General features: G+C 40.9%; 1 protein-coding gene across 2 annotated transcripts in view; it reads right to left on the minus strand.

Annotated features, from left to right (window-relative positions):
* AKT1 (AKT serine/threonine kinase 1) overlaps positions 1–12,987 on the minus strand; it is a 78,261-nt gene that overhangs the window by 23,032 nt on the left and 42,242 nt on the right. For both annotated transcript variants that reach the window (XM_059474069.1, XM_059474070.1), the window contains exons 4-6: positions 9,562–9,673; positions 6,640–6,787; positions 9–140 (exon numbers count right to left, since the gene is read on the minus strand). In XM_059474069.1, the coding sequence (XP_059330052.1) occupies positions 9–140; positions 6,640–6,787; positions 9,562–9,673 (392 nt within the window). The remainder of the gene's footprint in view (positions 1–8; positions 141–6,639; positions 6,788–9,561; positions 9,674–12,987) is intronic.

Here is a 12,987-nt window from a genome sequence, read left to right on the forward strand (position 1 = left end):
CTACTCACCTTTGCTACAATAACTTCCTTCTTCAGAATTTTCATAGCGTAATACCGTCCAGTTGCTTTTTCTTTAACTAAAATGACCTTTCCAAAAGTGCCTTTTCCCAGTAGCTTAAGGTATTCAAACTCATTCATGGTCTGTTAACGATACAGATAAAGAAGAAATTAATTACATGATCTAACAAGAAGTGTATTATTCTCAGACTAGAATTTCTCATTCACATGAGAATGCATCGCATATGTTGCACATGTGGGTTTTTTAATCCTTTTGTTTAGTAGAATTCAGGAGCAGAAATGATTCTTCCACAAAAATGAATGCCAGTGCACTCCCAAAGATAATCAATCAAACTATCTACAGAAAACCATAAGCTTTCAATTAACTGAACGCTCTGTTGCATGACTCAACACTGAACTGTACAAGTAACACTGAACATATTAATCCACGGCCATTCTGACCTCCTAGCCAGTGCAGACATTCATTAAAAGGCAAATGTTGCTCTGATTCCAGGGATTAAACCCACACCTTTTTTCTGATGTCCCCCACCTCTCTAGGAGATCAGTTTTCTTGTGCTTCATTGAGCAGTACCAAAAACCAGAGACAAAATTACACCCTGTAAGGTCTCTATCTACTTGCTCAATGGGACTTTTGAAAGGGCTTTCCAGTGGTTCATGCACTCTGAGTTGAACATATGGGGGAAATCCCAACCAGATATTCTCATGAGGTCAAAAACAACACAAAACACTTCCTGGCAAACTTTAGAAAATCAGGCAACTTTGGATAAAGGTTTACTACAATATCCAATCAACATAAAACACTTCTCACAATATTAACTTGGACCATTCACCTTAGCAAACTTTAAATCCATTCGATGGTAAATTACTCAAAATATGCCAACAAGAGGAAATGAGGAGAAAATGATAGGAAAGATCTAGAAAAGCACAAATACAGCTACCAACTCCTGGGTTCCAGCTGTGATCAGACAGAAACTCCAAGAACAGGCAGAGTCTAGACAAGGTGATGGCCTCGTGTTGGACCCTAAATATCCCTTGGCCTTCACTGGCCCTTCCCCCAGGTGGGACTTGTGTTCATTTGGCCTCTCAGGAGCTGGGTTAGGGAGAATGGAGCATTGCCTCTGGTGTGTCAGTGACTGGCAGCTCTGTCAGGCTGGGATACAGGCTCTAGGGGGGCGTGGGGCACTTCACTGTCTCACCAGAGCAAGGCCTCACCTGTATCTTCCCCCACACACATGCACCCCAAAATTTCTTGAGACATCTTTCCAGTCTCTGACAACCATTCCATGCCTCGAGACAGGACCACAGTAATGGTACCTTTCCTCCTGTGGTCTGATCTAGCAGACGGCAGAAAGGAAAGAAGAGGAAAGTACGCTAAAACTCATATAATGGTCAATTGCTATTCCAATAACCAAAACATAAGTCTAGTTAATATCCTCCTATGCAGTGCTCTCCCCTCCCTCTTCACTGCAGGTGAGGTGAGATGCTAATCACGATCCAGGGGAAGAGTTCATGAACCGTTCTTTCAGCCGCAGTGCCTGAAGAGTCCAGAAGTTTGGTTCATGATTTCCTGTGTGTTTCTTGAGACAGCACTCATTTTCTGTGAGGTTTTATACAATTTTATGCAATTATTTTTGGCACTTGGTGGACCTGTAAGCTGGGTTCCAAAATAGCTTGGTGAGTTCAATTTAGGATTCTCTATGACTTATTGATAGTGCAATACATTGCACTCCTTGTCAAACTCTGTAAGGATCAATAGTTAGGTTGTTTTGTCTTTTGGAGTCCATTATCTTCAAGATAATCCAGGTATCAGCACCACCTGAACAAATACACACATCCCAAATTGCCACTGTTATCCCTCCCACCAAGCAAGTTTCAGGGGGATTACCAGAACCTGCACCCAGGGAAAGAGGAAGAGGTCAGTGGGCACCATGGGAAACATTCAGTAAAATTCTACTAATTGTCTGAATTGCCTCAGGGGTGGGGTCCAATACACACCAACATTCAGTCAGTCATTCCAACTTCCTCAGCACATTGTTTTAGTCAAGGTCCTGAGTTTGGACCAGATACTTTCCAACTTTACCAGACTCTTCAGCAGTTCTCAAACCCCCTTTTTTTTTTCTCTTAATCACTTATGCCTTCTTCATCTACAGCTGGAACTTCCCAGCTCCACTGGGAAGCCCCTTTTCTCCTTCATTCCAGGGCCACCAACAGTTCAACATTCCCTGCTTCTGTACAATCATGCCTCACACATTGCTCATCATTACTACATACACTTCCCTCAATACAGTAATTTTATACTCTGCACTCAGAAGACAGGAAGAGGTACACAAACTTGTTTCCATCATCATATGAAATCCTATGTGTGAGCCCCCAGAACTAAACAGGGGGGAGGAATCTTTCCACTCACTCTGGCAACCAGAGGGAAAATATGAACATCTCAAAATATTGCAGCAACAAACTTATACAAACATATATGAACATAAATATCTTAAAACCCTTCAAGATAAAAACATGTAAACGCTTGATGCAGCAAAGAACAGCAACTCCTCTGTCCTATCATCACTTCATCCTCTCATGGAACACTTCTAGGAGAAAACTTGGTCACACTCCAACCTACTTCAAAAAGAGGAAGCATCTACTTGGCAATCTTTTGTGTTCTCTGCTATAGAAAGTTTAATTGAATAATTAACAGACTGTGAAAATAACCTTAGAACATATAAAAAATGCAACCATCACTAATGAAATTTAAGTTATCTAGTACCTTAACACTGATGAGCATTCTCACCCACGTAGGCCAACTTGAATTAGAGTAGCCAGCCATACTTTTGAGGCCTTTTCACTTTAGACAAAACAGTTTTCATTGGATCTACATATTCTGTTACATCCAATTTTGCACATTTGGACTCCAGTCCAAAAGCCAACCAATAACATACATTTGTTCTATGTGTGTGATGTTACAGTGGTCCTTAGGGAAAAGGACACCATTCTCTTTTCTTTCTTGCTCACTACCTTGAAACCATACCTGCTACTACAATTGTTAGGAACTATGTCCTGCTAGGATGGTCAACTAAACCAGAAGCAAACAATAGTGCTGGCATACTCGGGACACTGTTCTGAAAATAAAGATGATAAACCATTTAATGTATTTCATTTTAGATTTCAGATTTCACAGCAGCTTTCTCTCCAATGGATTTGCTGTTTACTATATTGTTCAATACAGTCCCTCTGTGCTCCTCTTTGTCCAGAGCTGACTTTAATCACATAATTTAGATGTCTCTAGCTGCAGATCTCACAGCTGTGTGTATAGTTAAAGTCCTTTCCACTAATGCTTAAGAAGCTCTTCATTCCACTTCCAGATACATACCTAGGCTTCTGTCTGGTCAGGATGTACTTGAACATGCAGAGTTATTACCAAGACCAGAACAACAAATTTGTACAATGACAAAAGTATTTTTCCCCCAGAGGTTACGGATTCTGCAGTCCCACCTCTGGTGGTGGGAAGGCTCAATACCCCCTTGCTGCCAGGAGGAGGCAGGGTAGGAGGAGCTTGCAAAACTTCATTGCAAATACAGAGAAACTTTGAATTCAACACCCTCTCCCACTTTTTGGAGCTGGCACAGAGAGTTTTTTATCTTGGGCTTGATCCTTAAATTTTGCAATAAATAACAATAACACTGGAGAAGGCCAACAGGGCACTGGTTGTTTCCCATGCACTGGCTGGAAGCCCACTGCCTGCCATACTCTTCCAGCAGTTTACCACAGGTTGGAGTGGGGAGAGGGATGACTTCTTCCCCCTCCAACAAATTAATATACACTTCAACAGGTTTAAACTTTTCGCACAATACGTCACTCCCTCCTCAGAAAGCTTTGTTTCACTCCCCATCAGTGAAATTTTCAAAACATTCTCAATTTTATTTTCTTTAGGAGGACTGCTAATTTTCCCTTGCAAATTAACCAATTCTGTTGCAGAGTGTCATATCATCACCATCACCTTTGCCTTTGGATAGCAGGACTTGGGGTGGGGGGCAGTGGGGGCTGGCTTTGCTGAGCCAAACCCCTTCTCCAAGGTGCAGAGAGAGGTGACATCAGTGACATCAGGCTCAGAGAGTCCCACCACGTCATTTTTTACCGATGGGCGGCGTTTATGTTTTGGGAAGGGGTTTGGCTTTGTTGCATCAAACTCCTCCGAAGAGCAAAGAGAACTGAAAACACCTTCAGGGAGGCACAACTCCTCCCCTAGGCTGGATTCCCTGGTTCATCCTCCACAGCTTCCTCAATGGTGTTAATTTGCAACTCTAAAGCTCTTTGGTTCCCGCACGAAGTTGTTTAACTGGTTTCTCAGGTTTCGGGCTAGTTGCTTTTGGGCTGTTAATTCTCACTCCACCCTGAGGCGAGCTATTGTTTCAGCCTCCGAGGCAATTTGCAACTTCATCAGCTCTTTCCCTGACCCTTCCAACATGTGCTGCTTTATCTTTCTGGGCAGCCATTTAGCACTCCGAAGTGGAACTCCTCCTTTCTTTTGACGAAGCTTCAATATACACCAGTGTTTTCTGCCAGATTTTCTCAGACCACATGTCTGTGTCTGATCAAGCTTCCATACCTGGGATTCCATGACCTTTTTGCCAGCAAACACAGGTTTTGACTGAAAACTACCTTCTCCTTATTCTGAGCTAGACGTGTGGAAGAAATACCAACCAGATATTCTCATGAGGTCAAAAACAACACAAAACACTTCCTGGCAAACTTTAGAAAATCAGGCAACTTTGGATAAAGATTTACTACAATATCCAATCAACATAAAACACCTCTCACAATATTAACTTGGACCATTCACCTTAGCAAACTTTAAATCCATTCGATGGTAAGTTACTCAAAATATGCCAACAAGAGGGAATGAGGAGAAAAAGATAGAAAATATCTAGAAGAGCACAAATACAGCTACCAACTCCTGGGTTCCAGATGTGTTCAGACAGAAACTCCAAGTACAGGCAGAATCTAGACAAGGTGATGGCCTCGTGTTGGACCCTAAATATCCCTTGGCCTTCACTGGCCCTTCCCCCAGGTGGGACTTGTGTTCATTTGGCCTCTCAGGAGCTGGGTTAGGGAGAATGGAGCACTGCCTCTGGTGTGTCAGTGACTGGCAGCTCTGCCAGGCTGGGATACAGGCTCTAGGGGGGTGTGGGGCACTTCACTGTCTCACCAGAGCAAGGGCTGACTGTCCCCTTACCTCACACACATGCACCCCAAAATATCTTGAGACATCTTTCCAGTCTCTGACACTGCCTCCCAGATCAGCCATTTACTCTGATTAGTTTCACCATGAGGAAAAACACTGGAGGAATCAGAGGCTGAGCAGAGACTCTACCATTGGATCCGTGACCATTGCCAACATGGCAACAATAGGACTGACACAACCAGAGGCTGCTGCAGCCTCAGTTTGGGAAGAAATTTAAGATGCCCCTAACAGCAAACTTCCATATTCTTCCCTAGAGCTGGGTGAGGAGATTTTCTGCCAAATTGCTCAATATAGTGGATGCCAGGACCCCGATAATAATTTGGTTATCCTCACTAACATGTCCAGGAAGAGATTTTCGCTGTGTTCAGAAGACTGTATCCATCTGATGATGAATGAGGTGGTTCCTGCATTTCTATGAAGGATTCCTCAGCAAGAGCAGGATCTGCTCAGCCAAAGACCCAGAAGCCTGCTGGCAAGCTCTGACACAGGTAGCATTAAAGTAGCCAACCACATCACTATGAAAGCACTGACATGACACAAGGGTAACACACAAGCTTAGTGAAGACCCTGGTGGATATCTTTTTATAGAAAAACTTCATTGGTTTTCACAAAACGGAAACAAATTTATGGAAGTGGGTGAGGATGACAATGGTGAGATGAAGACACAAGGAACTGGCCACCTAAAATCCACAGACAATGGATTTGCATGGGGAAAGGTTCTATCAATTCCCTCTTGCAGGAACAGGTGGGAAAACTTTTGAAAATAGAAATACTATTTTCTAAATAGTAAAGAGAACACAATGGGGTAGAAAGAAATAAAGGGAAGTTGAAGACAGACACCTAAAAAGGCTCAACAGGACAAAGATCTCCTCTGGCACATACTCATGCCATGGAAGGCCATTCCTTAGCTGACCCTCTGCATTCAGATTAGGTAGTGCCTAATGCAAAATCCCAAACTGTAGGAGCACTATGGACAGACACTGCAGTGGTTGACTGGAGTTAGCCTAAACCCTTAGTTCAGAGCAATTAAATCCATGAACCCACCCTAAACCCTGCAAATCCATCAGAATACTTCTGCACCAGCCTGCAAGGAGTTTACAGAGTCACAAGGTCCAACAGGAGCTTTGGTTTCAAGCTCTGTACCACAGGAAAATGGGCAAACCAAAGCCAGACCTGAGCTGGCCTTGAAAGCCATCCAGTAAGGACACGTGAACTCAGAACTCTGGCAGACCAGGCAGGCTCTGCTCAGCTGAGACAATTGTTTCCTCCAGAAGCTGCATCTACAGCCAGTCATGTAATTGTCAGGGGTACAGACACAGCTTGATGGCTACTTCTTGTTTATATTTGAGAAGACCTAAAAGAGTCATTCCTGTTATACCCACTTACCACTTTGTGTTTTGGCTTTGTCATAGAAACTTCCATTTCTTCGGCACCTGAATTATCACTGGGAGAGCCAGATCTGAAATCCATCATCTCTTCCTCTTGTTTCTTGAGGCTGTCTGCTACTGTTTGGATGGCTTTTGTCCATTCTTCCCTGGCAAAATATAGGCAAAAGCATTAATTACTTGTGGCTTTAGATTACCATCGCCATGGCAAGGATCACCAAGGAATACAGAGCCACTAATACTCTCTCATGAATCAATGGAAGATATGAATTATGTGCATTTTCAAGCACTGTAAAAATGCATTTTTAAAATCTTTATTAATCATACTAGAAACAAGAGACAACTGAAGTCCTCCCAGTCTGGACATAATACAAGACTTTTTGGATAACAGAATTTCTAATGGGCAGTCAGTCAACAGCTCAGGATATGACCTGGTCATACAGAGGTTTACATAACCAAAACAGACTTGCCAAAACCAAAAAGCAAAAGGCTTACACAAAGCAATTAAAGACAGTTTCTACATTTCTGTGGTGCCCTGAAACACACATCCAACTCCGGGGACACTATGGCACCTCTTCAAACAAGGATCCCGAATTTTAGTGGCTGCAGTGGCAAGAGATGTTCTTGGAAAAGGTCTTAAAGCTCAGGACACTTAGGTTATTCTTCTGTTGTAAAGATGATGGCATTAGTACAGCAATTGCTGTGTAAACTTTAGCAGAATGTCAGCAAAAGCAGTGACATTTCATCTTAGGCACAGGTCTTGGTTATGATAAAGTTTCCACAGCTGTTTCAGCAACCAGTGCTCTAACAGTGACCCCTTCAACTCCCATGGAGACAACTTCCACTCCAGTGTCCTTGGGGAGATTTCACACCTTTGAAGCTACTGAAGTGAAAGTTCTTGGCCTTCACTCGATTTCACTGCAAATTTATTGAACATAAAGAGTACAACTCATAAGGGCTTCCAGGGTCTCAGGACAGGCTTTAAAGACACACACAGGGGCTGAAGACACCTCCAGTGGACTATATGCACTTGCATGTTTACTGTCTTTTGAATATGCAGGGAACAGGATGTGGTGATTTAGTTGGTGTTTCTAGGGACTGGTTCAATTCTACTCCTAAGGACATCTCAGGTAAAATATTTTGCTACTACAGCAGGATCAGCAGCAGCCAATGCTGAACAACTCTGTGCACAATCTGCAGTGCAGCTGTGCCATCCTTATCAATGTCCAATTTTTCACTGGTCCTATGAAGCTGGTTTTTTTTTTCTTTAAATCATATCTGAACATGTGAGTTTCCATTTATAATGGATGCAAGAGGCAGATCATTCCCCAGAGGAAGCAAAGTCCATGGGAAAAAGTATCCAATACAAGATTTTAATAAAAATTGCACCACACAAGGTCTTCCCTGCCTTGTGCATTTTTATTTTGGATTTTGCCTGAATTGTGCACAATTCACCCAGCCCTATATGGGGCAGCAAGGTGATGTCAAATACTCAGAACATTCTCCTTATATTCCCAGCACAGACTGCTCTATTCACCACCACTAACACTAAACAATTCCCTTATTTACTAATCATATTTTTACATTCAAAATTATTACAAAAAGAACTTCTTCTTCCACATTTTTCTCTCTCCATTTCTTTCAAAAAAGCAAACATTGGTTCTAAAGGCATATAGGAAGCTAAAGGCATATTGACCTTCATATCTCTTTTGTTACTGACTTGGTTGAGATCTCAGCCCTCCTGAAGTGAGTATCTTTGATTTCTGAGAGAACAGAATTTCACCCTCAGCTTTTATGTCTCAAGAGTATACACAACAGAGGTGACTAACACTCTGAGCCCTGAAGTGTCACAAAGCTGACTTAATTGGCTAGGAGGGAACAAAACAAGACTGAAATACAATCTTCCCCCAAGTGGAAACTGCTATTCACTCCCTTTAGGGTCAGTGACCACGAAGTTCCTAAAAGAAACAAGGACAAGTTTCTTTTTCTTTGCTTTTAATTTGAATAAACCTTCTTGTGATCATTGTAACAGAATCAAAAACAATAATAAGGAGCATGCAAAGTGCATGCAAAGGTTAAGAAAGAAATAAGTGAGTAATTCTTGGTACAATTTAGTGGTCTTCAAAATAAAAATGTGCTAGGATCATATCTAGGGAGGACCAGGCTTTTAAGATATCCATTCCTTTAGGGCAATGATACTGGAATAATTTCAGTTCCGTTTCTGGAGAGCAAGTAAATATTTAAATACTCAGTTGCTGTGTTATAGCTGTGCTGGAAAACTGTTCTCTCTGGAGGTAAGAGATCAATTCTCCAGTGATGAGAGCACAGGATGTAGCTCTTAGCTTTGTTTCCTAAAAGATGAAACAGAAATCTGCACCTGCAGCAGATAACTATCACCTTTATTATCTAATTTGCATAAAACATTAGCAATCAGCAATGATACAACTAACTTTTCCTTTAGAAATAGGGTGTCTAAATAGACTTTAAAAGGTCACTATTTTGGTACAACTCAACTCTGCCTGAATCTCTATTTCATTTGTGCTCATCCTTCCAGAAACTCCCAGGTCAGAAACCCTTCATTTTACATACCACAACATTTCCAGTGAGAAATGAACCTTACATTCCAGAAATAACTACCTGTGTGCTGGTACACACCTGCACCTGTCCATTTTGGATACCCAACCTAGCAACAATTCACTTACAAACACTGCTCAAAATCCACTCTCTGAAACCCTCCTTTAGGGTTGCTTTTATACTGGAAAATGCACTAAAACTGAAGGCACTCAAAAATTCTTTGTCACTTTTCAGTCCAGACGTACATCATCTGATAAATAAGAGCTTCAGCAGAGGACTCACTATTAATGCTGAACACTTGCATCTGCTTTTGCAAGGAGTTTATGCATTAAATATGAATGAAACATACCGCTCCTCTGGAGTCTCCACATGAAATGTTCTTTCAATTACTGTGGTCCACTGGAGGCATCTAATGATAAATGTGTTTGGTTTAGGTCGCTCTGTCTTCATCAGCTGGCACTCTACCACAATCAAGGAAGAAAGAGTCATGGTACATAAGCAGGTTTAAATAATCATTTGTCTTTATTCTTATCTAGCAAACTGTTGCAATTAATCAGCCATAGAAATCTCTGTAAGTACTTCTTTAGGAGACTTGAGACAATTTACTGTGTTGATGAAACCAATAAATAGCTTGGGAGATAGCCATCTAAGCAGCTCTGAAATCAAATTCTGCTTTGAAAGGCTCCACATTGGGTCTGCCCATAGAGGTAAGCAGAAATGTGATGTGATAACACAGAAACCATTCAGACTCAGGTCCCATACTCTAAAGGTCATCCAGAGCACAGCACACGGCCAAAGCCATTTGATAATGCAGCAATTACATACACTGAAACTAAAATCAAGCCCCCACATCCCCTCCTATTGACTTTCCCACGTAAAACCCTGTCCGTGGGTTCCAGGGAGCTGCAGGAAGAACATCTGATCATTTTGCAGCAACCTGATGAAGATCAGACTCAGCATTTCCAGTCCTCAAACACTAGAGGGAACATCAAACTGCAAAGGCACCCCCTGAGAAGACCCCACTCCAAAAGCCTCCAGGAGAGCTGCAGCAGTTGGGTGTGAGCAGCTTCCATCCCTGCCAGGCTCTAAGCATAGCCTAAAAAGGTTACAGAATTACAGCTACATGCTAAGCCACCACTTCCTTCATCAAAATGTTCTGTCGAGACCTGAGTGTAATTTTTAATTTTTTTTTTTTTTTAATTTTAAATTTTTTTTAATCTTGAAATTTTAATTTTTTTTTTTTTTTAATTTTTAAATTTTACTTTAAGCTTCTTAGGACGTTACAAGTGTTTATCCTTCAAATTTGGGCCAGAAAATGCTCCTGGATAAAGGGTACACTTTAGCTCTACTAACAGAGATCTGAAAAACAGAAGAAAATCAATGAAATAACAACAGGAGCCAAACCACCACATTTTTTTGATAAACGTTAATAGAAAAGCTAATTAATTAAACAGATCCTGCCAGAGGAAAGTCAAATTAAGAAACCAAGTCAGCAGGGGAAAAAAAAAATTAATTGTAGAAGTTTTTTCCTTGCATTAAACTCTTTTCCTTGCAGTTAATGAAACCACAAGCTTGCTGTTATATGGTCTTCAGTTTCTAAATAGACTCCTAAATAAATAAAAAGGCACTATGAAGACAAGAAGAAATTTCTGTTTACTGCTAGAGCTATGAACTTCCTCCACCATCAGCAATGTGCAAGTGGAGGACAGAATCCACCAGAATAACAGTACACATTACTAAGGTTGCACTGGTACCATTAGGTTAATTTCATTATTGTGTAAATTTAGAATGCTCAGTTTTAAGTTCAAGCTCTTAATTAGCACCAAGATAAAATATTTACCGCCAGTGTTTTTGAGCACTGTATTTTTGGCAGTGTATTTCATGCCTCATTTGCTGCTGGAATTATAAGCTTTTCAATTAGTAACTCTGCATTTTTCATTACAAGAAAATATCATTTTTCTTTAATAGCACGCTGAGGTTATACTGCGTCCTCCTAAAGCACTCCAATTAGATAAGAGAAAGTTTATTAATGAGTCATGCAAAGGCTTTAGTGCAATAAATGGCACTCCTTCATTCAGATTAAACAACTTCCACGCAGCAATGTGGCCGTGCTGGGTTCAGGCTGGCAGCCACCTCTGTGAGAGCCAAACACAACTGCCCGGGGTGAGCCTGGGGCTGATAAATTCCACCCCAAAGATCTCACTCCTGCTTCCAGACCTCCCACCTCCTTAGCTGCCCTTCTTTTTTTGTTGTTTGTTTGTTCTGCCTCCCGTTTTTATCTGCTTAATGTCATTAGAGGGAGGCTGAGGTTGTCCTCCAGGAGCCTGCACAATGCAGCCCTAAGACACCGAATGTGGCTGCAGACTCAAGAACAACATCAGGCTATTTCCTAACCCAGAGCTGTTCTCCCATACTTATCCCAAAGTACAGCATCATAAAGAAATAACCACAGAGGTTTTGCTTAGATTTTAAAAACACTTTAGATTCATATTCTGAAGTAGCTGTATAGATATTTAAACTAGCCAAGAACTCTAGATTTAACCATTTAATTACAGCATGATAAACCACACAAGGTTTTTCCTGTTGTAGACAGGGACCAATTACATGTCACTCTTCCCCTAAATCAGCACTGTCCATTGATATTTGTTAAGCTTGCTGATCCAGCAATCTTTAAGGCATACAGCAAGATGAATAATAGAGATTTGTCAGTTAATAACCACTATAATTCAGGAATGTCACCCAGAATTGTTTTGTTTAGTGAACAATATGCTGTCTAATTACCCTGCTCAATCATAACAGCACATATCAAGAAATACAGAAGGCTTTCCTTTACCAAAATGCCATACCATATAGGTTCTAGAAGTTTGAAACTACCACTTGTTTCTCACCATGTATGATAATCACATGGATTTGTAAACAAGTAAACAGTATTTTTTTTCTTACTTTTAAACTCAACTGCGTGCTCTTCACTGTAGCTGAAGTTAGAGAAATCCAAAATTGACATTCTCTAATCATCAATGTATTACTGCAATGTGCACCACTCCAGCGGAGCAGAGAGAGATGCTGTGTTAGTTTTAGGTCTGATTTATGGCATGTTTGGGGATTCTGCTATAAAAACATTCCATTTCAAATAGGGGCTGAGGGTCGCTTACCCACTTTGAAGGAAGTTTTTCCTGTGAAACAGGAAAGTATTCCCCATTTGCACTAGAGTAGGTACTATAAACAGCAGCCTGTTGAAAATTCTTTAAATTTCTCTAAAGAACCTCTTGATTCTTTCCTGGCGTTTGGTCTTTTAAAGTAAGTAGGACAGAGAAATTGTTCCTAACAGGAATAGACACCAAGGCATTCAAATGTAAATTACCATTTTGTATTTGAAAGACACTTAGTATTATCCCAGTGACTTTCTAAAATGTCACAATATTTGCTTTCCCAGCACTTAAGCTAAAAGGCAGATTACTTTCGATGAAAGTGTCAAACTCTGCTCCCTATATAATGACATCACACTTAAAACAATAATGTCAAGGAAGAATCCTTCCTATTCCTACTTTGGTTTCTTTAAGGAAGGGTATGGAGAAACAGAAAAAAGAAAACAGAAAAAAAAAAAAGGAAAAAGGTAAATAAGGAAAATAGAATGATGAAGAAATAAAACTCTTGGAAGACAAACACAAATATTATGTTGAAGTGTCTGTTTTCTGTAACATCACTGGATGGATTCAACTCTGAACTGTTCAGCACGGCAAAAGTGAGGGGCCAGGAGCACCAAGTTACAGACCTG

This window comes from Ammospiza nelsoni, chromosome 6 (genome assembly GCF_027579445.1).
Source record: "Ammospiza nelsoni isolate bAmmNel1 chromosome 6, bAmmNel1.pri, whole genome shotgun sequence".
Lineage (NCBI taxonomy): Eukaryota > Metazoa > Chordata > Aves > Passeriformes > Passerellidae > Ammospiza > Ammospiza nelsoni.